Source organism: Vulpes vulpes, chromosome 1 (genome assembly GCF_048418805.1).
Source record: "Vulpes vulpes isolate BD-2025 chromosome 1, VulVul3, whole genome shotgun sequence".
In the NCBI taxonomy this organism is placed as follows: domain Eukaryota; kingdom Metazoa; phylum Chordata; class Mammalia; order Carnivora; family Canidae; genus Vulpes; species Vulpes vulpes.
Window position 1 is genome coordinate 150,165,910 of NC_132780.1, and position 27,484 is coordinate 150,193,393.

Here is a 27,484-nt window from a genome sequence, read left to right on the forward strand (position 1 = left end):
ACAGAAAAGTTAGAATGTCCCAGATTTGCTCACCCTTTTCTGTTATGGCACATCAGCACATACCTTGGCCTTCAAAGTAAAGGTGATATTTAACAATGAGTGAGAAACTAACTCACCTTCAGTAGATTTTGTTTTTAGAACTCTTTTGTTAAAAATACAAAAACATAGCAACTTCTGATGAGTCTTCATAAAGAAGTGATTGATGTCAGGGAAGGTGGTGATTTATCAATAGAATTTCAACAAAGACCTTACCATAAGCAGGGGAAATTCCTTCCTTCCTTCCTTCCTTCCTTCCTTCCTTCCTTCCTTATTTCTTTCTTTCTTTCTTTCTTTCTTTCTTTCTTTCTTTCTTTCTTTCTTTCTTATTTATTTATTTATTTATTTATTTATTTATAGCAGCAAAGAGGAATTTATTGTATAGATATAGGGTGTTTCACAGAGCCCAAAGGCAGAAATGCATCTGGGTCTCAGGAAGGAACTGGAATCAGAAGGTGGAAAGCTGTCAGTAAGTGTCTTCCATCTCTCATGGTGGCTTTTCTCTGTAATTCTCCTTTGCTCTCCTCCTCCTCCTTTTTTTGCATATTTTTTTAGTGGAGTGCAATTTGCCAACATATAGTATAACTTCTTAAAAACTAGTATGACAATTTAATAAATGCAACTGAGAATATAGTTCTTGAATCAGTGCAACTTGTGAAGAACTTTTTTCACCTATTATAGCCATTATACCAGTATTAAAACAATTTAGAATCAGTTGTTTTGTCCCCAAATGTAAAACAAAGGATTTGCTACATAATACAGTGCTCTTTCTATTGAGAGCCCAGAAAATTTTTGTATTTAGAACAAAATATTTTTAAGTGCTTTATATTTGCTTAAAAATATTAAAAAGTACGTCTATGGAGATGCCTGGGTGGCTCAGCAGTTGAGCGTCTGCCTTTGGCTTAGGGTGTGATCCCAGATCCGGGCATCAAGTCTCACATCAGGCTCCCTGTGAGGAGCTTGCTTCTCCCTCTGTCTTTGTCTTTGTCTCTAATGGATAAATAAATAAAATCTTAAAAAATAAAAATAAAATAAAAATTACAATATATCTGTGTATTTTAAAAACAAATCTCTAAAAAGTAAAATACATCTGTGTATTTTAAAAATAAATGTGACAATTACAAAGGTATACTCTTAAGTGTGTGAGGACTACCATTCTAGAAGAGAATGTTGGTAGTCAGTTAAGCTGACCAGTGGTTCTTAAATTCTGCTTTTTCAGGTCCCTAGGGGTTCCAGTGAAGACTGGAGAGTGAGAAACAGTGCTCCATTGGGTGGTCTCTGCTGATCCTTGTTTGTGCCAGCACAGATCTATTATTAGCTTTTTAATTTTTTTGTATTGATGTTGCATATAATATTTGCTTTTTTTTAAAAATATTTGCTTTTAAAAAAGTCTGCAGCAAAAAAAAAAAGAAAAAGTCTGCAACAAATAATTTTCAAGTTAAGTTTGGAGACCACTATTTCAGATGCTCAGTAGTACTATATTGTACACACTGTGGAGGTTTTACCATGACGTAGACCCACCAAGCTCTACTCAAACTGAATGCAAAGCTTCAAAGCCTTTTGTGACCGTGAACTTTAAAATTTTTTTTGTCTCCTGTCTTTACCAACTGACCAAAGTTTGTCCTCACGAAATTATTGAAATTCTACCTCTTTTGTCAAGCCTTCTCCAATGACGAGAAGAAGTAAAGTAGATCCTCAACGCACAGGTTCCCTGACCGACATTTTACTGCCCACACAATAAGTGCGTTAGTCCTTTATCTGTACACAGAAGTTTAGTTGTTCAGTGTTCAAGTGTTTGTACCTCCCAATTTATACCCCAAAAGTGGGAGAGTCTTTGGTTGTTAAACTCTCTTCATGTCTGTACCAACCTTGGTGTTGCTCTGGCCTATGGAATGAGTATGTGTGACCAGGCATACAGTGTTATCTCCTTCATTCTGCTGGCTTCCAATCTGACTTTGTAGACAAACCCAGTAAAGCTTTGTGAGGGCCACATTGGCCTATTCCTATACAGTCACTTTTCTGGCTTAATGCTATATGATTAATTAAAGAAACAACAGTGGAAACAAAAAACAAAACCTATTTCCATTACTCTGAAACCTTCTAATGAAGAATAATTATTGTCCGTTAATATTGCTTAATTTCCCTGGTAAAGGACCCATTAGGGAAAGATTTTTTTTTTTTTTTTTTTTTTGGGAAAGATTTAAATATGTATTTTTAGGGGAAAAAAACCTCACCAGAAGAACTGGTAAGCTTCTTCCTTTTAAGATTTTTTGTGTGTATGTATGTATATGTTTAGAGCAGAAGCATTGGGGAGGGGGGGAGCGTGGAAGGATGGGGGTGGGGAGACAGAGAGAGAGAGGGAGGATATATTGAGCAGACTCTACACTGAGCATAGAACCCCTGGATGCAGGGCTTGATCTCAGGGCCCTGAGATCGTGTCCTGAGCCACAATCAAGAGTCAGACACTTATCCAACTGAGCCACCCAGGTGCCTCAAGCTTCTTCCTTTGAATATCAGTTCTGACATTTATCACATTTCCTTTTCTGCTCTTGTTGTAAGAAAGCTCATAGCTAATTCTGATGATCATCGAGATAGAGCAGTTGTATTAATATCCATGTGCTAAAGAAAACTAAGGAATTGGAGGAGCCATGTTGCTGACACTTACAAGTGGATGGGTGCTTTGTTAGGCACATACACTGTGGTCTATATAGCATGCCTACTCATGGTCATTGTTAACCATCCTGAGTTTCATTACCTTTGTCTGTGAAATGGGGATAAGTAGTCTGCCCAGGTTTGTGTTGCTGGTGGGTGGAAGATCTGGTATTGGAACTTCATTTCTTCCACGAAGAAGCTGCATTTTCTATTTCATGAAAATTTTTTACATGTTTGTACTTGATAAAGATATCTTATATCTCTTTTAGAAAATGTTGGGGCAAAATTAAGTAAATGACTTTACATATCACTGAAGTTGCCAGTTAGTATAGAAGGGCAGCAACTGAGGAGGAAAGTATTCAGTAGGGTCTTTGTAAAGTTCCCAGTCTTGGGTATGCTTTAAGAACACTGGTTGAATAAGATTGACTTTTCAGATACACCCTTGAAAACAGTGCTTAGGGCAGCCCCGGTGGCCCAGCGGTTTAGTGCCCGCCTTTGACCCAGGGCGTGATCCTGGAGACCCAGAATCGAGTCTCACATCAGGCTCCCTGCATGGAGCCTGCTTCTCCCTCTGCCTGTGTCTCTGCCTGCCCCCCCCCCTGCCTCTCATGAATAAATAAAGTCTTAAAAAAAAAAAAAAGAAAACAGTGCTTAGTGCATGATGACTTTTTGCTTTACTCTCACTACACCTCTTGGATGATTCCACTGGTAAAACCAGGAGAGATACTTTTGTTTTAAGGCATTTTTAAATGTTGGTACAAAGTGTGAATGAATTTATCTTTCAAAAAGCATGCTATGAAAAAAATTTTTTTAAAGATTTATTTATTTATTCTTAGAGAGAGAGAGAGAGAGAGAGAGAGAGAGAGAAGAGGAAGGAGAAGCAGACTCCATGCCGGGAGTGATGTGGGACTCGATCCCTGGACTCCAGGATTGCACCCTGGGCCAAAGGCAGGTGCTAAACCTCTGAGCCACCCAGGAATCCCTGAAAAAATATTTTCTTGAGATCAGTTGTATCAATTTTTACTCAAGTAATCCCACACTGAAATTTTTACTTTTCAAAAATGGGTTAGCCTGCAGACAAACATGATCCTGTATATGGAGAATCCTAAGGAATCCACAAAAAGCTATTAAAGCTGATAAATGAATTCAGCAAGCTTACAGGATACAAGATTAGTATGTAAAAATCAGTTTTAGTTCTATATACTAGCACTAAACAAACCAGAAATGAAATTAAGAAAACAATTCCCTTTATTAAGCACCAAGAAGAATGAAATACTTAGGAATACATTTAACAGAAGAAATGTAAGACACACAAACTGCAAAATACAAAACATTGTTGAAAGAAGGTAAACATGACCTAAATACAGGGAAAGACATCCTGTATTTATGGATTAGAAGACTTAGTATGGTTATGATAGCAATACTCCCCAAATTAATCTTTTGATTCAACTCAATCTCCATCAAAATTCTAGCTGGCTTTTTTTTTTCCCAGAAATTGACTTTTTTTTTTTTAAGATTTATTTATTCATGATAGAGAGGCAGAAACACAGGCAGAGGGAGAAGCAGGCTCCATGCTGGGAGCCCGACATGGGACTCAATCTCGGGACTCCAGGACCGCGCCCTGGGCCAAAGGCAGGCACTAAACCCCTGAGCCACCCAGGGATCCCAAGAAATTGACATGTTGATCCTAAAATTCAAATGGAGATATAAGAGATCCAGAATAGCCAAAATAGTCTTTAAAGAAGACATACAAAGTTGAAGGATTCACATTTCCTGGTTTTAAAACTTAGCTAGCAAGGTTCACTGATCAAGATGTGTGATACTGGCATAATGCTAGACACACAGTTCATTGGAATAGAATTGGAAATTCAGAAATAAACCCTTGCATTTATAATTAACTGGTTTTGACAGAAGTGCCAATACAGTTTGGTGAGGAAGAATAGTCTTTTCAAGAGGCTGTTGGAACAGCTGACCATCCCATATGCGAAAGAATGAAGTGTCCCACCCCTACTTCACACCACATGCAAAAAGTAACTGTAAATGGAGCAGAGACCTAAATGTGAGAGCTAAAACTTTTATAAGAAAATAGGGGTAAATCTTCATGACATTGGATTAGGCAGTGGTTTCTTAGACGTGACAACAAAAGCCCACACAATAAAATAAAAAATGGATAAATTTGGACTTCATCAAAATGAAAGACTTTTGTGCGTCAAAATACACTATCAAATTGAAAAGAAAACATACAGGTGGAAGAAAATATTGGCAAATTATTTACCTGATAAGAGTCTTGTATCCAGAATATATAACGAACTCTAAACTCAACAATGGAAGACAACCCAATAAAAAATAAAAATGGGCAAAGGATTTGAATAGAGATTTGTCCAAAAAAAGGTATACATATGACCAGTAATCTCATGAAAAGACGCTCAACATCATTTTAGTTATTGGATAAATGCAAATTAAACCACGGTGAAATACCACTTTAGACCCACTAACTCTAGTAATAATAATAATAAAAAAAACCCACAATAAGAGATGTTGATGAAATGTGTAGAAACTGAAACTCTCATACATTGCTGGTGGGAATGTCAAATGATGCATGTCCCTCACTGGAGGGAGAGGGTCCTTCCTCAAAAAATTGAACATAATTACCACATAACCCAGCAATTCCACTCCAAGAGAATTAAAAACGTGCTGACACAAATACTTGTGTGTGAATGTACCTAGCTGCTCTTATTCATAATAGCCAAAAGGGGGAAACAACTCAAATTTCCATCAGTAATGAACTAATAAACAAAATGTGGTATATTCATCTAATGAAATATTTAGCCAAAAAAGTATTGGAGTACTGATACATGCTCTGACAGAATGAACCTTAAAACCATGTTAAGTAAAAGAAGCCAGATAGAAAAGGCCACATATTGTATGATTCCTTTCAATTGAAATATCCAGTATGGGCAAATGCTAGAGACAGAAATTAGATTAGTGGTTGCCAGTGTCTGGGATGAGGGTTGGGCAGGGGAGGGGATAGCAGGGCCAGGATAAGGAATAACTTCTGATGGGTATGAAGTTTCTGTTTTGGTTGATGACAATTTTCTAGAATTAGGTAGTAATGATGGATCCTTAGGCCAACTTGAACCTGGTATTGGTGAAGGATGAGACTGTACCTGGGAGACTGACCTATTTTATTCTTTCAGGAAATAGATTCTGATGTAGCCTTATGAGTAACGTGCTGAGGTCATTTTGACTCAGTTACTCAGATATGGTGTCCAGGCAGGTATACATAGCCAGAGCCTCCAAGACCTTCAGGTAATGAGGAGTGGAAGTGAGGTTGAGAGGTCCCACAAGACCCCAGTGGGAACTCATAATAAATTTTGAGAATCTGGGAAGCCTCTGTTTCTATCTGGGGGCATTTCTTTACTTTGTCTGTTTGCATGAGATTTCTTATCCTTGGCCTCTGAAAAAACATACTGTCAAAAAAAAAAAAAAAAAGTAAGTCTAAGTATATCGAAATATCTCTACTCTGTTTAAATTTCTCCTCAATAGCATTCTTACAGGAGAAGGTTATATATATACATATGAATATATATATACACACACACACACACACACATATACATATAACAACTATATATATATATATTGGATGGGCATAGTACCCAAAACATAGCTGTCAGTCACAAAGTAGTCATTATCAGTAAATACTTAATTATGCAATTTGCTAATAGCAGTAGAGCAAGTAGATAGGCCCTGGGTTCCCTGGCAGATTGAAGTAGAGCATGCGGGTCTGATTTTGTCTGTGCTACCTGTGGGAATGGTAACTTTAATTTGAGTGGGCTTGAAGTGAGTGGACCACGTGGCCCTTGCTAATAAGGCCTAGCACTAGGCTGCATACCTACATTGCATTAGTGTATGCTGCCTGTGAGGAATAAATCTTCTTTTTGAAAACCATTATCACACTTACTGCTCTTTTTTGAGGCTTAGGAATCTCTATAAAATATTAGTTTCAAAAACAAAAATAAAGATTTTTTTAGGAGTTTCTACTGCAAAGCCACTATATAAGGAAATTTGTTACCAGAGATTTCTTAAATGCTAATTGGGTTTTAAAAAGCAGAAAATTTTTTGAATATATAAGCAACGCTCCTTGTTCCTAATAATGTTTTCTCCAGTCAAATAATATTGCTATAAATGTTTATAGATTGTATATTTTAATGGTCTTATAGTGTACTGCCATTTGTTAGCCTGTTCTACCTCAATGTAATTTATTCTTTACTTTCTTAATGATTTTGGGCACCAAATGGAAAAAAAAAAATCCAAGTGGATTAAAAGGGGATTTTTAAAGTATAGTAGAGAACAGATGTAAATTTTTTTAAAGTAACCACTCATCCAATCCCTGAAATAGAATCCTAAAAATACAGTTGGCCTACATTCTCACTTACATTATAATTTTTGTTCCTGCTATCGTGAACTGTGTAAAACATTAAGCATGAGTGCGTTGAGACAAAATGCTTCAACATACTCTTTTTCTGTAAGAAGTCATTAAGTTGTTTGTTGTTACTGTTTTATTTTCCCCCATTTGGTGGTAGAAATGGTGGGAGGGAGTTACAGGAAGAACAGAAAATAATGCTTTTTGGAGGAGGGGGATAAAGTCACTCTAACAGTATTACACAGAAATTTAATTTGCCAGAGACTAAAATTGAAGGGTAAAAAAATCTGTTAGGGGAATGGTTTAAAAAATTAAGGTGTATATAGAAGTGAGAGACTATGCAATTATTAAAAAAAAAAGTACCAATACGTATAAATAAGAAATAGGACCAAAATCTGCATGAGCAGAGCCAAGTGCTAGATGTATGTGGGATAACTTGCATGTGAAAAAGGGGGTGGGCACTTGCCTGCCTTTGCATAAAAGAAAACTCTGGATGAATACATAAGTAAATAACAAAAAAGGTGGTTTTCAGTGAGAAGGGTCTCAGTGCTGGGAAACTGGATAGATGAGGGAGGGAGGAAGGTGGAAGGACAACTTACTTTTGAATACTTTGATTTACATGATGTATTCAATGTATTAGATGTTCACAAAGTGAAGGAAGGACAGGGGCACCTGGGTGGCACAGCCCAGTAAATCTGACTCTTGGTTTCGGCTCAGGTTGTGATCTCAGGGTCTTGATCTCAGGCTCTGCACTCAGCATGGCACCTGCTTAAGATTCTTTTTCCCTCTCCTTCTGCCCCCTCTCAAATAAATAAATATTTTTTTAAATGCAGAATCTAGGGATAAATATGCAGATTTCCTAGTAAACCCTGGCTTTGTCCCTTATTGTTTGTGTGAGACCTTGTTCAGTTTCCTTCTCTGGGCCTTTGTTTTCTCATCCACAAAGTTGATTCTTATAAAGCACTTATAACACTATCCGTCATGTAGTAAGCTGCTGTTACCATTATTAGTAATAGAAATGTTAAAGACCAGTAATTCTCATATTGCATCTCAAGTGTCTCCTTTTCTCACATTTGTAGAACTACTAGAAATACCTGATGCTTTTCTTTTGTCTGTGTACTATCATGTTTTAACTGAAGTGGCTGATAAAGGTATGTGGAGTTGGAGTCTCCTTGTTTCTCTTGGCCTAGTGATTAAGAGCCTGGTCTCGGACATGGACAGAACTGAGTCTGACTCCCCACCACATCAGCATTTGCCAGCATGTTTTTATATAACACCTATGCTCTTAGGAGAAGCAGGGATGTTTGTGCTGCACTGAATAGGTTCCCTTGATGGCAAAGGTGCCATCCCGAAGTCTGGACTGAAGATGCATGCTGTATTCTGAAAGACTAAGAATGGAGATCATTCATTTGTTCATGTATCCATTCAGTTTTGTATTAACTTCTCTGGTCTAAATCTTCCTTCAGGCAGATATCATTTTATGTCAGCTGTTACTAGAGCAGTCTGGAGAACCACCTTTTGGGCTGGTGATTCTGTACTTGCTCTGGGACTGTGCAACTTTTATCTTTCTAAAAGTTGGCCATGTCAGCCACTCACCAACTGTGGGTCCTGCACTTCAAGGAGTCCTCTGTAGTGGGGGATGACTCCTGTGATTAATAGCATCCTGTAGCAATCTTTCAGAACACCCAGACTCAGGGCATGCCCCCTTGCAAGGTAACTGGCTGCACAGGCATAGGGGTTGTCTGAAGGAAATAAGGGGCAAAACTAGCTCTTTTGATTTGACAGGAAAATGTAGTATGCTGTCATCGCCGTAGTAGGTACGTTTATATTTATTTTAGGGAAAGTCAGGATAGAGTGGTGAAGCACCTGAGCTGAGCAGTCTAGCTGCTACTTAGTGAGGGACAGGCCAGGATTGGAGCCGGGGCCTGGCACTTCCACCTCCCCGACCTCACATGCTCTTTGCAGAGTGGCTTTTTATCACTGGGTCCATAGAACCTGATGGTAATGTCCGAGTTCCCTTATCTTAAATAGTTTAAACTTATGAGGAAGCATTACCTCAGAAAGGCTCTTATTTTATATACATCATTTTAAATTAATATTTGAAATTTTGGGGATCCCTGGGTGGCGCAGCGGTTTGGCGCCTGCCTTTGGCCCAGGGCGCGATCCTGGAGACCCGGGATCGAATCCCACGTCAGGCTCCCGGTGCATGGAGCCTGCTTCTCCCTCTGCCTATGTCTCTGCCTCTCTCTCTCTCTCTCTCTGTATGACTACATAAATAAAAAAATAAAAAAAAAATATTTGAAATTTTGAAAAGTTACAGAAGTACGGTATTTTTTGTTGTGGCACCCATACATTCCCATTTCCCCTACTGTCCAAAAACAGGGAAACTAAGAAATTTTGGAATCAGAGCCTTTTTCTCAACCAGATGTTATACTTGGGTGTTAGCATGGTAGTGGTGGGAACTGTGCATTTACTGTAACGCGGCATTATCAAGTTCTGTTCATCTGGAAGTTGGCTGGCATTTCTGCAGTATTTTTGCTCAAGCATTATTTTAGTAACTGTGGCCTGTGCCTTTTATCCTCAAGACAAAATTTAAAGATAATATAAAAATGTGTGTTCTATTTTTAAAATGACATAAACCAACAAAAATCCTAATGCCCTTAGTGGGGTTAAAAAGGTAAGACTGACCTGTATGCCCCATAATGATAGGAGATGAGAACTTAAGTTATAAAGAGAATCCAGAGAACAGAGGGCCCCTGAGACACCTCAAGGCGGTGTAGGGTGAGGGTGGGAGTTTTGGCTTCCCACCAGACTTGAATGGTGCCTCTACCACTTTCTAATGGAATTCACACAAAGGGCCACATTCCTAATTGTATCATCAGCATGTCATCACCGAGCTGGATTGTTATTAATCAAGAGATGACGTGTGTGAGGAGCTGTGTGCTGTGCCTCCTGCCAGAGACAGCAGGCAGATGGATGGTCCCAGTCAGGCAGGAGGTCTGAGATGAGGCCAAGGGACCAGGGGTGAGGCAGTGAGTGTGCAGTGATTCCTACCAGTAAAGTTTGTAAAGCAAAGCAGGACTTCTTCCTTTTTTTATGAGTATATGTCTTTCATACATCAAAATTGGTGTGAAAGTAATGAATGCTGAATAGATAAAATGACAATTCCATCAGTGATTATTAAAATATAAATGTGGAAATAGCCAAATGATTGCCACCTCCCAGATAATACTGGCCAGGGATTACATGAAAACCGAAAACAAAGCCCTTTGTTTTTCAGTGTTTGCTTTTACAGAGACTTTACGAATATTACTTATCACCCTCATCTATGGCCTGCTTTTGGAAATAGATATTGAGTGGCTCACCTCCCTCTCCTTCCCATTCTTGTTTCTTCTGTGGGAACACATGGCCCGCTGAAAGTAGAACTACATTGCTACAACTTCCCATTGGCCTGCGTTTTTTTTTTTTTTTTTTTTTTTGCCAAAGAATGTCAGCATTAAATTGATAATTACTAGCAGGGATTGTGATTTTTTTTTTTTTTAAATACATATATTCTGAAGAGTTCTCTTCCACTTTGATTGTGTAAAGTGTTCAGTTTTCTAAAATTGGAGGATATTTGGAATTTGTGCATTTCATCATATAGTTAAGGTACATTTTCAAGCAAATAAACCTTACATATGTATATGTATGCTGTTTGTGCAAATCAAATTTACATTTTCTGTTGTTATAAAAACAGCTTTGTTAGTACCCATGATTCTGGCCTTTATGTTGGAAGGAGAATGGAGGATTAAGGCTGATTAGAGTGTTGGGATAATGTTTGACTCCTTGTGTTCTGTGCGCTCACACACAAAAGTCCTCCAAATCTGGATGTTACTATAGTGATATGAGCAAAAGCTTGAGTTTTCCATTGGTGTAGAGCTTAGTACAGCGTATGGTGGAATAATAGTCAAATCTGTTATCTTTTGAATCAGTAACGTGTGCCAGTGCTGACGTCCCCTGAGTGTGTGAGGTTTCTGGTGAGGCAGAAACCAGAATCTGCCTGCCAAGATTCGACCCAGATAATCAGTGTCCAGGGAACACATCTGTGTCCTTTCACCATGCTCTTGATAGGCATGGATTATACCCGAGAGGCAGGAGATCTACAGGAAAGAGTGCCATTGTGGGGTTTCATAGGAATAAAAGCAACATTATTATAGCTCCCATTTACTGAATCAGTCTTGTGTTCTGGACAGCATGTGAGGTGTGTTACTACTCTACCCTTGATGCATTTAAGTGGCTGTCATTTCCATACTGTTACTTCCAGGTACTCTGTGAATTTGTGATCTTAAGTAGAGTATATGGGCCTTCTGGACTGCGGTGCCCTACCACTACTTTCCAACAGGGATGGTCTCTCACTGATGTTTGTAAAAAGAGCTCTGACTTTTGTGAGATTAAAGGCATTACTGGTTTTTATGGTAACAGCACATTTTTGCCATTCTAAAATCTGGAAGCACATATTTGACTTCTATCTTGGTCCCAGGATTGGTCATCTTTAGTGACTCATGAGTTATTTTCACATATTAATTGTACAAGTATTTAAATAAGGGTGCCTCACATTGATGTTTCTCCTCTTTTTACTTTAATATTAAAATTTGGGAGGTAGAGAATATATTGTTTTTAATGGTGATAGGGGTAGTGGTTATAGATACTGTTCTCCTCGAAGGAGGTGACTATAAGATTTTATTAAGAATTGTTATTTGTGGAGTGTAAGTGTGAAGAGGGGGAATGGAAAGAATAATCTCAGGAGTTTTCCTTATATTTTTTTTCTTCTGTTCATTTCTAGTCTTTATAACCTGGCTTCCCTGGAACTGAGAGAGAATCTTCTTACATATCTTCCTGAGTGAGTCTTTGGGGAAAAATGAGAGGGGAATTTGTACTAAATGAATTTCTTCAAGTATTAAAAAAAAAAAAAAGTACTACAGTACTTTGTCAAAAAGAGATTCAGTGTCTTTTGGAAAGTTTGGGAGATGCCAGCCTTCCCTTAATAGTTTTTCCTTGGTAATATTTACTGCTGTGTAGTCCAAATGAATCTTATTTTTGGAAATGAGTCCAAGTGAGGAATACCATGTTGCTCAGCATTTCTAAGTACTCTCTAAGAGTTCCTCCTTCTTTTTTTTTTTAATAGCTCTCTTACCCAGCTGCGGAGACTAGAAGAACTTGATTTAGGAAACAATGAAATATATAACTTGGTAAGTCTGCATTGAAGAGAGATTTAGGTTTAACTTTGTCCTTAGGTGTGATCAAAACATTTTAAGGGAGATCTGTAGGACTGCAGCTCGGCAACATTAGAAACATAATGTGCTTCAGTCCACACAGGTTGAGAATTGTAATATGGGGGCGGGGAGGGTCAGGACTAGAGATGACAGGCATACGTGGAAACCCCCGGGCATTCTTGGAGAACATTGGGAGACTTGCATGGGAGAAGTCCCAACAAACATCCTCTATGTTACCCACTTATTCACTGTGGAAATGGTATTCTTTCTTAGTGGAAAACTAAACATTGGATCTTTGTTACCATAACATTATTTTTTTGTTTTAGCCAGAATCAATTGGAGCTCTCTTACATCTAAAGGATCTCTGGTTGGATGGAAATCAACTGTCAGAATTACCTCAGGTAAGCAGTGGTTTCACATTGTTTCCCCCAAATTATTAAACAACCTCAGCCATCATTCATGTATTCCCTACTTCTATGTGAAATTTTTTACAAGAGGGATCTTGAAAACCAAAAACATTGGTTGAAGAAACACATTTGGGGAGCATCTGGATGGCCCAGTTGGTTAAACATCTGCTTTTGGCTCAGGTCTTGGTCCCAGGGTCCTGCGATCAAGCCCCACATTGGGTTCTCTGCTCAATGGAAAGTCTGCTTCTTCCCCTGTGATCTTTCTCACTTTCTCTCTCTCAAATAAGTAAATAAATAAAATCTTAAAAAAAAAAGAAAGCATATTTGATAAAATATATTGAGCATTCATCATGCTACATTGCCATAGAAGAATTGAAAGCCTAACCCACTATTTCTAAAGATAGCAAATATACCCTTTAGTTTGTGAAATCTGTATTTTATTTCATGCTTGCTCCCCATGTGGCTTGCTTCAAGCCCAGCAAATTTGTAAATTACCAGGACTCCTGATTCTTAGATGGTACGCATTTTTGCCACTCTTCATGATGTGCCAAGTGCTTTGGGATGCTTGTGACCACATTCTCTTCTGTAATAGTTAATGTAAAAGAAAGGTTAAAAGCTTTTATTTCAAATTTTTTTGAAAATACTGCTTACAGTTTAACTGTTTTGTCATGGTATTCAGGTTTTTCCTACATTACTAAATGTAACAATCATGTTCCCAATGAAATAGAGTCTACGGAGACTTCTACATACGTATTCATCTTGTGGAGCCTAGTAAGCCTTATGGTTAGATGAGAAAGAAACATAAGCCAACAAACACAACAATAAAAAAGCAAGCATTTCCACCTCGCTTAGTTTTTGTCTGTTACTGAATTTTATTCTTTGATATATCTTACAGCCAGTCTTTAAAGTCCAGGTATATTTCATGATGGTCTCTAGGTGCTGATATTTCAAAGCAGATCAGATGTTCAGGTTTCTGTTCAGCGAGTGAGCCAGGTGTGATGGTGCTATGCACTTTAGGTGAGGAATGTGAACCCAGGAAGTCTGACTCTAGGAGAAAGTACTCAGTAATATATTATGACTCTAGTTATGGTGCTGGAAGTATGATGACCTCACTTATAACTAAGGGAAGTAAGGAACTAATTGGAGTCTGTTTCTGAGATCTTGACTGCATTTGGGGAAAAGAGACAGATTAGCAACTGATGTGGGTGAAAGTTTGATTAATACCTAGATTTCTCTAGGAAATTATGAGAAAGCCTGATTGAGAGAATTCTAGTTACTTTTAGGAATAAAAATACCAGGAGATTATCAGGAGAGTAATACACCAGGTCTGGGACATGATGGGGAAAGTGTCGTGTGTGTGTTTGCTCACACATGTGCACACAGATGTGCCAAAATGATTGTGTACAAAATGTCACATCCTGAACACACACAAAAATTATAATTCCAGTGATCTGGCCCGTCGTAGCAGATGACAGAAAGAAAAGGATATACAAGGGCATTGTTAAAAGGAACTAATGAAAAAGTAGAACAACCTCAAGGGTCAGGCCTAAAATCAGTAGAAAAGCAGTCTGGTTTCCTACAGACAGGAATCACAGGCAGGTTCATAGGATGTGTATTAGGTAAGAGAGAAGCTGGAAAGAATAGATGGGACCAAAGTAGGTATAGATTGAAGAATTCATCCTTATGTAGATATCATGGAACCACTAGATATTTTAATGTTTTTAGTCACATACCTATAGCTAGCTTGTTTCCAGGATGGAAACGTGGAAACAAGAGTTTGTAGCAGACTTGGGCAGTGAGTGTGAGGATTAGAGTTCACAGTCCAGGTAGAGGAGTGTAATGACAGGAGGAATTAAACACAGTAGCAGTGGGAATGGATACGGGGAGGCAGGTATAGGAGAGAAACTATGCATTTTGTGAGTGGAAGGTGAAATATCTCTTGAATAGAATGTTAGACTCGCTGAGGTACTTACCCTGCTCCTGGGATAGTCTGTTTCCTTTGAAAGCAGTATGCTTCTCTCTTCTGTTGAGGCCAAAGGTGTCAGTGGGTTCTGATGCTTCAAAGTTGCTGGGGTACAGTTGCATTGGTGTTGGTTATAACAAGTACTACCAGTCATGGGAGATGTAAAGTAGATGGTTTCTTAACAGAAAATCTCAGGGTCACCCTGGAGTGTAAGCTGCTTATGGAAGTGATTGATTACAAACTTGAAGAACTGGATTCTAGACTCCCCTCCCCCTTTTTTTTTTAATTATGTCACTGTAAAGTCATTTGTTCTCTCCTGGTGCCAGTCTCTTCATCTGTTCAGTGAGAATGATTCCTTGCCTGCCTGAAGTTGGAGGGCTTGGCATCCCTCCCGGCTCCGTGTCTGTGATTTTTACAGCTTCCCGTTTGCATTGGAAAGGGGTCTGGAAATTTACTCCAGCCTTCGCATGTAGATAAACGCTAAAGAAACATCCTCAGAGCAACTTTGGGATTTGAGTGTGAAAAATCATTGTAAGAAATTTCTCTATACTGTGGCAGGTTTAAGCATGAGTCTCTTTCTGTATCACTGATGTAGGAAATAGGAAATCTGAAGAACCTGCTGTGCTTAGATGTCTCTGAAAACAGGTTGGAAAGACTTCCTGAAGAAATCAGTGGCCTGACTTCATTAACAGATTTAGTCATTTCCCAGAACTTACTAGAAATGATTCCGGATGGCATCGGTAAGTATGGAAAGTAACTACTTACTGAAGATGCTTGCTATTGTCTTGAGCATTTGGAGCTCACTGTGATCTTTTGGTCACTACTCTCAGATGCTGGGGATGTAGCTCCTTTAGTCTCCATGTCATGTATTTATTCTTAAAGAAAGAATGCAAAGAACATTCAATGCATTTAAATAGGCAGGTGTTTCTATCACCCTGGTTTGGTAGCAGATGTAGGTATGATTACTTCTAAGTGCTGACTCCTCTTTCTCATCTGCATCTTGTCTCAGTGATTTCAGTAAGGAGTGGTCCAAACAATAGATGTGGTTAGGCATGGGAGCAGTCTCTAAGAAATTTCTAAGTGAGTCTCCTAAATAGTTTATAAGAAAGTGACTAATCTTACCACATCATGTAGAGGGGAATGGTGTGTTTGAATTCAACGGTTTCTTGTAAGCTAAGAATAATCTTTTTCTTTAACCATTCTGTGCCATTTCCTTTAAAATAAATTACTCCAGACATTTCCTTTACCATAAAGGCATTCCGTCCTGTGTGAGAAAAATAAATGCAGGGAAGGCATATAAACAGACATGGACTGGGAGCTCCACCATAGCAAAGCCGCTTAGAGATTGTTTAAAAAAAAAAACAAAACAAAACTATGTTTAACCATGGCGTTAACATAGGATTGCTGTCTTTGACCTTTAACATTTATTCAAAATATCAAAGGAGGTTTCTGAAAGATTTTCAATAGTTGGAGAAGCTGTGTGACAGGATTACTTCCTTTCTGGTATTTGGTCAAGATGAAAGCAGTAACTGATCCTGGCCACTGGGGAAGAACACAGAGGTTGCCTTTTGATTCAGACTGGTTGAAAAATTGGTGGGGATTTTTACTCCAGGTAGAGATGTTCAGTGAGAATGATACATGCCATCTGAAAACAGCTGTAGGAGCTGGGGATGTTTTGTTGCTTGGCATCAGAAATAGGAGGCATGGGATGGCTGACTTCAAGGGTTTGAGAGGCCATCCTGTAGAAGAGTAGCCAATTTGTTACTGCATCTTCCAGTTCAGACAGCTGCAGTGGAAGATGATAAATGAAGTATTGGTTACAAATTAGTCTGGGCTGCTTAGTGAAGGGATAAGCTCCCTGTCACTTGAAGTATCCAAGGAGAGGTGGCAAGACCACTTGCCAGTAATACTGTTAAGGAGACCCCTCAGTTGGAGGGAGATCCAGTGTGCCCTGTGGAAAAGGCTAATGCCTCTCCTGCCAGTGAGGACAGGTGGAAACTCTCTGGCGACCATTTTAGGAGGTTATTGATTATACTAAATAAAGAGCTTACAAATCTGTTCATTTTCCTGCCCCACTCCGTGGCAACACACAAGGCAAGTTAATTTTTTCAGTTTTTCCTTTTCTTCAGCTTTACATCTCCTCTAAGATGGAGACTTTTTTCTGATTTAACTGGGGACAAGGTGTCACCATGCCAGCCTCTCTCAGTAGATAATAAAGGATATCTGCTTTGTAGGTTCATTCCCTTGAATTATAGTTGAAAGTGAAAATCCAAAAGATTTAGGATTTCCTTCACTCAGTGGGGACCTTGAGGAAGCTGCGGTCACTCCATTCCTCTTTTTCGTGGCCTGCGGGCATCACCAGAAAGTCCGTTCTTCCTGTCTTGAATGAAATACACTCAGTTCCTAATGTGGCATTTCAGAGGTTCCATTTTATTCTGCGTATCTAGAACCACTTTGTTACAGGAGCCTTTACTAAGCCACTTTCATTCCTAGGTGATAGAATAAACCACACTTTATTTTTTGTTTTTACTGGGGATGATTCTTGGAGTAAGATGAAAGTCTCTCTCCTTTGTACATGAAACATTTCCTGTTCTTAGAGATCTGTCAAGAGCTAGCTGTTTGTTTTCCTATAAAGTTTCTGGCTTTGATAACGATTTTTTTTTATGTAGTGACTTTTAAAATGATTTGTTTCTAATTGCTGACTGTTTTTGATGTTCTGATAAAATTAACTCTCCACCTCTAGTGATCTAAATGAGAAATATGCGGTTTCATCATGTGAAAAGCTGGATGAAGGGGCAAAAAAAAAGAATAACTATTTAACACAAAAAAGAACAGCCAGATGAGAGATAAAGAGTGATGATTAGGAAGACAGTTGTAACTAATGAGTTGAAATAATGCTTTTTACAGGAAAACTAAAGAAACTGTCGATCTTGAAGGTGGATCAGAACAGACTCACACAGTTGCCTGAAGCAGTTGGGGACTGTGAAAGCCTCACTGAGTTAGTTCTTACAGAAAACCAGCTCCTGGTGAGTGTGGGCTGCGCATTCAAATGGATATGTAGGGTGGGGGTTCTGTATCATAAAGACATTTTAGAGTAGATTCTACTTACTCATAATTGGGGTAGACTACATGGACATGTTCTTATGTTACGTCTAAAAAAGGAACTTCAGAGCAAATGCATGACAAAAGGATGATTGGCTTTTTACTTGCATGAGTGAAGAGAATGGTGGTCAGGCTCCCCTCACAGGGGTCTCCAGTGAGGGGTAGGGAGGAGCGAGCCTTTGTCAGTGGCTGTGCCCATGCCTCAATCATGGTGTCCAAGAACCATTGGAGGAAATGTTCTCTCAAGGTTCTTCGAGCAAATAGAGAAGGGGAGAAAATGGTGTTTGGCTGGGAAAAGCCTTGGTGAGACTCAGGGGTGGGGATGAGTGCTCTTGGCGAGGTTGGGTGTGGAACTGAGATCTACCCCACCCTAGAGATTGGACACGAGGTGGCTGCAGCCATGCTTGGGCGGGGCTTCTCCATCCTCCTGAGGGCAAAGCTTTGGCGTCCACCACCTGCTGGGGGGTGGTGCAGGTGAGCAGGGTGACAGCAGATCTCTGTTGCTCCTTCCTTCCTGCTTTCTCTGCTTGCATCAGGCCTTCACTGATCATGTCGTCTTCTCCTCCTCCTCTCTTTGTGTCTTGTAGCAGCTATGTTTGCTTCAGCTTACTTTCTTAACTTTCTCTTTCATTTTGTCACTGTATTTCGTACCCTACTTTCCCTACTCCTTTTTCCTCTTCTCTTTTCTCCTTCCTTTATAAAAAGAACAAGCAATGCTCTTGAGGTGGAAAGAGCAGAAAAAGACAGCACAAATGGGTTGGACACAGGACTGGTGTGGGAGCTCAACACCTCTCTCCTCAGGCAGCTCCGGCGGCCTCCTTTGGTAGTAGAAGTGCTCAAATCTTCTGATCCTAGTTTATAGTTTTAGGCTTACAGATAGTAATCATAGCAATTGTAAGCATAACATTCAACTCTGGCTTCCAGCCAGGTGTTGAAGCTATCCGCTCTACCGGGGCCCTGCCTGGTTCCTAGCATGCTCTGAGCACCCCATCTCCTAGCCCTGCTGACCTTGCTCCTGTCCCCAGGCCTCACAGCACTCCTGCTCAGGATTCTGATCCTCTCCAACCCCCCAGCCTTCTGGCTTCAAGTCATCCAAGCCATTCTTCCAGGGTGGTTCTCAAAGGTGTAGGCAATGAAGGGGTGAATCTTGAGGTGCAAATTCTTACTTATATTGAAGATATATATATATTATTATATTACCTTTACCTTTTTCCTGGGTGTTTTTCTGTTTCCAGGTCTGTGCCTTTGATTTCATTTCATTGAAACATTCTTGTTTTAACAAGAATGCAAAATATTTAATTCTGCATCTTCCAAGTGAGCTTTGACCTATCTGATATTCAGAAAGAACTATTATATCTCTTCCTGGATGAGATGATATTCTTTAAATCCTTGAAAAGATCTGTTTTACTGTGAGTCATATTTTAAAAAATGTATTAAAATAATAATTAAAATGTTATTTTAACAGACCTTACCTAAGAGCATTGGAAAACTTAAGAAGTTGAGCAACTTGAATGCAGACAGAAATAAATTAGTGTCTTTACCAAAAGAGGTATGTGTTTTAAAAAAACAATAATAATCATAAAGAAATAATAGCACACAAGGGATTAAAAATGTCATATGTTTTAAAAGACTTAATGCAGTACTTTTTAAATGTTATGTACTTTCATTTGTGAGCATAGAGATGGTTGGAAGAATTAGATCAAAGAACGACCATCAATAACATTAAAGACAGTAGGTGGGTCCAGATGACTGAACATTGTAAGGTGAATTGATAGGATTTTAAGTGGGAGAAAGAAAGAGTTTGATATTTCTGGCTTGACATACAGAGAACTATTGACAGGAATAGGTAATTTGGGAATTTGGCAGAGGAAGTGGAAAACATTGGGTCTAACTGAGTTTAATGTGAAATTAAACGATTTCTGAAGCCATTGGGATTATAAAAATGGATCTTGACGCAACCCTTTTAGTGGGCAGAGATCGATAGTGGGCAGTGTTTGTGTCTGGGGGTAGTGAATGAACTCTTCGCAAAGGTATTCATATAAAGGAAAGTGAATGGGAAGCAATAGCCAGATTCTTTTTTTTTTATTAAAGATTTTATTTATTCAGGAGAGACAAAGAGAGAGATTGAGGCATAGACAGAGGGAGAAGCAGGCTCCATCTAGGGTGTGGGACTCAATCCCGGGACTCCAGGATCACACCCTGAGCCTATGGCAGACATTTAACCGCTGAACCAGTCAGGTGTCCCTGATAGCCAGATTCAGATGATTTTTTTTTTTTTTTTGTCAGTGGTCTAACCAGGAGAAGAGACCATCACCATGCTTTGTGGGAAGTAGTTGTGCAGATGTAGAGACACTCCAGTTCTGGTGAGGGAGTTGCTGAAAACAAAAAAGGAAACTCAGAGCAGATTAAACAAGGAAGCATGTGTGATATTGTAGCATGATGTTTAACAAAGAAGGCTTACCTTCTATCTGGAACTGGGCTGGGCGATGGGTAGTTGATTTTTTTGTTAGCTATTAGCCTGAAACTCAGATAAGCTGCCTTTCTTCCTTCCATCAAATCTGGTTGAGCCCTTGTCTCCTTTGCCAGGCTTCTCATGAAGGTGTGATAGCATGTGATATGGTCTCTGGCTAGGTGCAATGTCCTCCTATCTCTGTTTTGACCCTTTCCTACATCTCTCTTAGGATAAATTTCAAACTACCATCCCACCATCCAGAACATGGTGGGGAGGGGTCTTATTTTCCTAGGGCCCTTCTGAGAGTGTCTGAGCTTTGCCTGGTTTCTCTCTCTTTTTCCTCATCTTGGTGCTGTACCCTCCATGTTCCAGTTTTCTGCCTGGGCAAGACTGCCAATATTCCCAAGGGGAAGCATGGTGAGGGGGTATTTGTCATAAATATGGCCATGTTCTGACCTACTGTTACTCTGAGCACTGGCACTTAAATAAAACTGTTCCCTGCAGAAAGACTTCAGTATACCTCTGCTAAACGGGAACACAAGTAAGAGATTCTGCTAATCAGAACATTTCGGTTCTGGTCTCACAGTGATAAACCAAAACAGCTGATATCCTGAATATTGATGTTACTCTTGTTGAATGGGTAGCAGACTGGACACATAGACACATGCACAGAGAAGTAGGAAAGATTTATTAGTTTCTGTCTCAATGCCACATACTGTACTCGGCACTGTCATGTTTGTGCACTCACTGAGCCCTCATGACAACTTTTTGAGGTCGTAAGAGAGATTTCCTCATTTTCCAGATGAGGCAGCTGAGGCCAGTGGAAAGCCTTCCTTAGCAGGCTTCACAAAGCTAGCGGTCAGTAGGATGGACCCCAGAGATGTGTCCAGACAGCCTGCTCACTGCTCTCCCATAGGCCAAGAAAAGCACAGCCACTCAGGTCACAGAGACTCAGTCCAGCCTTTTCAGGTGTGGCCCTGAGTTAAGTCAGGACCTTGAGTTGGTAAAGAAAGGAGGTCAAACTCTCTGGTTTGAACATGTTAGGAAATTAATACATTTTAGAAACATTTTCAAGGCTAGCGCTGAAGAGAGGGCTTGGAAGTTGGGTGTCTGTCCCCAGTACATTTCCCCACTCAGCCCATCTTCCCGTCCCTCTTTCTGAGTCTCTGGCAAAGGAATACATTCTAGGCACAACTTTAACATTTTATTTGTGTAATATTACTGCCATCATTTCAGTGTCTGTCATCTTGACATCTTAAGAGAAGGAAACTTGTCTTTAGGGTTCAGAGGGTTATGCTTACCACGTGCTGTGTGTTCATGTATATTTAATAGAACAGTATTTCATAACATGGAAAGTGAACATGGTGTGTAAATAGTTCTAGCATCAAAGCATCATAGTTAGCCATCTGTTCTCTGTGAAATTGTGACTGGTTTTGTGGCAGATAGAGTTTTGTAAATGAATAAAGTCTGTGCCCTTTCTCTCAGTTGTGAGGTTAAGCAGAGAATGTTGAGGTTTTTAGGAACTGGCTATTTTCTAGCACTCCTTCACTCACACACGTTACCTCCCAGAGTGGGAAAATGCTCCGAGCACATGTCCCTAATTCTGCTGCAGGTTACAGTTTGGTGACCCAGTAGAAATGGTGGAGTGCTTGCTGGTGACCATTGGGGCTGAGCAGCGGACCATCTCAGGTCTCCTGACCTCCAAGTGTGTCCTGTTGGTCTGCGCACCACTGCTCTGCCATGAGTCTCTGTGCAGTGGGTATGATAGGCCTTGTGACCATGTGTGCGTGTACGTGTGTGTGTGTGTGTGTGTAATTGGGGGAGTGGGGCTGGGCCTAGTGCCTATGTGTGTCTGCACTTGCTCTGCCTCCAAGCTTGAAACCATTTGATCATATCCTGCACTTTTCCTTGATTGGATTCTGCACTTGGAAAACTCTACTACTCTCTCTCTTGAGTAATTAAGTTGCATGCAGACACATCTAAGCTGAAATGCTGGCCAGTTCAATATATATGCCAAAAATCCATAATTGTATTAATCGCTATTGGTTTGGTGTGCCACGTAGTTCTTCCTATTTTTTTGTCTTTCTTTAATTTGATACTATTGTATATCATCAGTTTTAGAGCACATCTCCTTAGTCGATGGCAGTATTTATTTGTTGTTGTTGTTCCCCCCCCTTCCAAATGAGGGGGAAAGTTTGTACTGTGTGGGTCACAATAATAGATTCTGTTTGTGTTTTGTGGTGTTACTTCATAGTAAACATTTGCAAATCAATGAATGTCTCTTGTTTTCTTAATTGTTAGCTGCTTGGAAATTTAGAAAAGTCAGGTAAACTTGTTATCTTGTAAGTATTGTTCAGATCACAGTGCATTTCTAACTTCCATTTTGCTTCTTAAATGCATGAAGATTTCAAATCACCTGACTGCTTTGTGTGTTCTTCATTGTAAAATATTGGACATTTCTCTTCTAAACTCAGTTTTTTTTTTTTTTTCTAAATGACTGCATGGCCTGGAACCTTATTTTGTTATGTGTTTGTCAGATTTGTTCAGATTATTCTCTCTCAAAAGAATGCTTTTCTGTGAATTACATTTTAAGTTATTCAGAAATTCCAAAAGGATAACATGGCAGCTCATCTGTCTTCACTAAATTCCGGTTTGTCAGCACAATTCTCTAATGGAAAGGCTAGATTTGCTTTATTTGCTACATGTGGCATGCTTCTGATTTTTCAAGCAACTTATTTGTGTCTTTTATTTCTCATCCTGTTGTGTAAGTATGTATGCTCCTGGGAAAAGAAGACTCCCTAAAAAACTCATGTTTTTGGTGGAGGGAAGAATTAAGAAGAGACTGCATTGTGTGATGCGTGGACAGACAGGGAGTTGGTTTATGTGTGGTGGTAGGTGTGATGAAAAAGAGGCATCAACTTTGTAATATTCCCCAGCCAAATATTACCTTTAAACAACCTGCACCATCTAAAGAGATTCTGGCTGGAGGAAATTGATCATGTGTTCAACTTTAGAGGCCAGTCTTTTGTCTCCATTAAGTCAAAATGACCATCTGTGATCTTTACTTCATCCCACCTATCCAGTCGAATAAGATAAAATTTATAGATCATTCATCAAAGCTTCTTTTTGTTTTTGTTATTTGAATCAGGCACTCTGTAAATGTTAGTTACCCATAAATAATAATTGTGATTTTCAAAAGTGTCTGTGATGATAGAGAATTCGTTTTGTCAATAGCTTTCAGTCTTATTATAATTTAATTTAGTGTAAATTTCCATCATATTCTAAAATGGATTATTAATAAAAGAGATCAAATAAAGCCTAACAATAGTAAAATAAAATATAGTTGGCCGTTGGATTTCAAAATGAAGAAGGCATTCCTAAACTTGAGAGAGGAAATAAGTTGAAAAAAAAAAAGAAAAAACAGTTAATAGATTTGCCTGTGTAAAAATTAGATTTCTGATCTTCAAGAAGCCTGGGGACCAGGTGACACAACATTATAGATGAGAGAGATCTATTCTTTCTCTACCTGAAATCCTTCCAGGGCATTGAGAAAAAGATGTTTCCACTAGAGAAAAGTAGACAAAAATTAAAGCAAAGAACCTACCACAATAAATAATAAGTGATTCAGAGAAGAAAAAAATAGAAATGGCTATTGATGTAAAGAAAATTTAGCTCCATCAGTATTCACAGAAATGTTAAGGAAGCTTTTTGTCCTATCAAATTGTCAAGATCAAAAAAAATGGTAACAGATGTTGGTGAGGGCACGGGAAAATGCATATTATCATGGGAGTATAAATTATTACGTCTTCTCTGAAAGAGAACATGGAAATATTGAAACCTTTGAAAGTGTTCATACCCTTTGGATTCTGCAGTGCCACTGCCAGGCCTTCATCCTAGGAACATGGTTGTGGTATACATGAAAACCAAGCACAAGAATATTTTTCATGTGTATGTAGGAGCAGCTAACAAGTACATGGATTGGGGCAGCTAACACGTGCCAGGCACTGTACTGTGTGCTTTCCTGCATATTCGTGTCTCATCTTAGCAACAGTTCTGCGAGGTGTAGATAAGTCGTTATCAACTTCCAAGATACCGTGAAACCCAGATTCAGTTGAAGTAACTTGCTCAAGATCACACAGGAAAGAAATGGCAGAACCAATTAGCAGCAGCATGTAATGTGGGAGATTTGTGAAGTGATAGTTATGTGGTCAACAAAAGTCCTTTTAGAAACAATGACATGGGAGGATGTTCCTGATGTTATATGTAAGCAGAGGTGCTAAAGATCATAGTGTTGGTCCTAATTTCATTGAAGTGTATATGTATAATCACAAATGCATGGCAGTAATACTGAAAGATTGTACTTCAGAATGTTAATACCCATTATCCCTTTGCAGTAGGATTTGGTCTGAGTTACTTTTTTCATTGTGCTTTTATGCATGTGTGTATATATAGTTTTTATTTTCCAGTCAATGTAACTTACTGTTTTATAATTAGAGATGAAGAATGCCATAGCTAATTAATGGATATTTCAATGTCAGTGGCCCAACAATTCAGGAAGTCCCAAAGCCACATAATTTCCAAAATATTTATGAAATAGGAACATTTGAATAATATACCATAGATGATGATGATGGGAAATGCAAAAAGTCTTTGGTTTCTAAAATTACGCACCATATTATTACAGCTCAAATTGTTATTTTGACCAGATTTCGCATCTTGTACATTTTCCTTTCTGCCACAGCGAAATGTGGGTTTCATTCTGTTACATAGAATATTAAAAGGCAGATACTGAAGGAGAATGAAAGTTTCTTCACACTTGGAGCAGGCGTTCAAAAAGTGGAATCTAGGTAGACAAAGATGACTAATACAGGCTTTCTCTTTGGATCACTGAATGTGCTTATGTCATCTAGAGTAATGTTACCTGCAGGCAATTCATACCTAGTGCAGCTGACCTGACCTAACATTTTCTCAGTGACCTTGAGATGGGTTAAATCAGGTCCAAACAGTAGGGAAGGAAGGTATCATCTGGAATGAAGAGACACAACCCAGTGAAACAAAGATTCTCAGCTAACATTCTGTAGCTCTCCAAGTCCAGCCCCTTGTATTCTGGGAAGGTGCTATTATGTGGTTTAAGGAAGTTTAAAAATATCAGCTTCCTACGTAACTGGTAATAAGTTATTTAAACAGTGACTCTGCTTCCCAGAATTTCTAAGTGATACAGGCATTTTATCCTGATGATCACTAAAGAACCCTGTAAACTCTGCCTCCTGAACCTGAGAAAGCAGAAATTTACATGAACTATATGTAAAATATACAACTGAACTGATACCAGTGCTTCACTAGCAGTAAAGTCACAGTGTATTTATCCCTAGTATTTAGCACAGTGATATTTTGTCATTTTGTCACTGTGATGCATTGGCAGGGAGAGATTTTTAAGTTCAGGTGCGTTGTGGGAAGAGCTCACCAATGTCAGCACAGTTCCAACAACACAGCAGGCACACAAGGGTTGACTGCACTTGTCATTTGGACCCGGGACTTTCACTTCTTGAAAAGAAGACAATAACTCATATTGGTTTTCCAGCCACATTTATCAGGTTCTATGATAGGTGACAAATTGTATTTGTGGTTTCGTTTAATTTAATCCTGATTGTTACTTTAGGTTAAAGTAGCTTATTCAAACCCACAAAACACATGACCGAGCCTCAGTTCCAGCCCAGGTCTCTGTGATCTCAGAGCATCCATTCCAGGACACCACATTCCTCTCTGGTGTCTATGAAGAACTGTGCCTTTTGAGTTATGGTTTTTATGCTTAATAATCTTTCCTTAAAGCCAAAGGCGCATGCCATGCCTTCCTGGCTGATTTGGAAAGACGTTTCTGCGACTTTTTTTGCTTGGGACAGCGCATGCCTCTGAGGTGATGAAGACATCCCCAGCACACTGGGCAATAACACTCGCTCTTTGTTGGCATTGTTTCATTGTTTTCCTAAACCCTAGACAATAGAGATCAGCAGGTCCCTCAGCCTGCTGTGACAACCCAGAGTGCCTAGGAGACTCTTGAATGCAATTGCTTTCTTTCTACCTCTTGAGATCTCAAATGGATTCAAGATTAGAATGGTAAAGGAAAAAGAAAAAATAAGTAAATTAGACGGAAGCACAGTGGATAGCTCACACAGCCCTTTGAGAGTTCACATTATTTCCCCCTCCCCCAAAACTTAAGGGGTGTTTACTTGTCCAGAACTTATGTTGCTCCAACAGCTATTAGAGCAACATAGAGCAAATGGTGTCACCCATTTTAATTAGTTGGTTAGTTTTTTTAATAGATAATATATGTACATGATCAAATTGAAAATGTTCACATGGTATAGTCTTGAGGCCCCAAAACAGATATGGTACAGGTGGCTGGAGCAGGGGGTAGCTTCACGACAAAGTGTCCACAATTATGATGCAGTCTCTGCTCATAAACACCCTCCAGTAGCTTATTTTACCATTGTGAGGGTTGTGTATGTGAATCACTATTTTGACCTTCCTGGAGTACAGATAAACCTTATGTCTTCAAAGCCAGGCCAGGTTGGTAAGGTTAAGGAGCTGTCCAGCCTTAGCCACATGCTGACCTGGAGGACCTTTCACATGGCACACAGCGCCCCCCTCCCCAGAACCCAGAGCCCAGTGCTGATACCCCTTCACATAGAATAGGTCATAGGGAGTTCCGCTCCATAAGATGCTTGGAGATTTCTTCCCATGAGTAGATCTTTGTTGGGATCATCTCAATTTATCAGAGAAGATATAATCATGTCAATCCTCAAAAGATTCAAAGTTTTGATTCCTTCCATGATATTTCTGGGCATCTGAGTAAAACTATGATTCCTTTCCTCAACGGAGGGAAGAAAGCCAAGCCCTCAAAGATCCTGTTGCAAATCTCTTTTAGGACATGCTACTGGGGCCCTATATTTATAAAACCTAAGAGAGGTCACTGTAGTGATTCTTAATAGAAAAAAAAAAAGAATATTGTGGTTTTCATTGCTACGCATAGAAGCAGATATTAACTTCAAGGAGCAGCCTTTCACTAGTAAGTAAATAAACATAAGTGTATAAACATATCTAATGAGAAAAGTTGGTAGGTGATAGGATGGTTACTGTTATTGCTGTGCATCCTGGTTAGATGTACAAATTCAGTAAAACAATCTGTCACAGGGT

The 27,484-nt window shown here is 39.3% G+C and overlaps 1 protein-coding gene across 1 annotated transcript in view; it reads left to right on the plus strand.

Moving 5' to 3' along the window:
- Positions 1-27,484, plus strand: part of LRRC1 (leucine rich repeat containing 1) — a 130,038-nt gene that overhangs the window by 88,399 nt on the left and 14,155 nt on the right. Inside the window, exons 5-10 of the mRNA XM_025991075.2 lie at positions 11,937-11,993; positions 12,279-12,342; positions 12,693-12,767; positions 15,332-15,476; positions 17,644-17,762; positions 19,304-19,387. Of these exons, the coding sequence (XP_025846860.1) occupies positions 11,937-11,993; positions 12,279-12,342; positions 12,693-12,767; positions 15,332-15,476; positions 17,644-17,762; positions 19,304-19,387 (544 nt within the window). The remainder of the gene's footprint in view (positions 1-11,936; positions 11,994-12,278; positions 12,343-12,692; positions 12,768-15,331; positions 15,477-17,643; positions 17,763-19,303; positions 19,388-27,484) is intronic.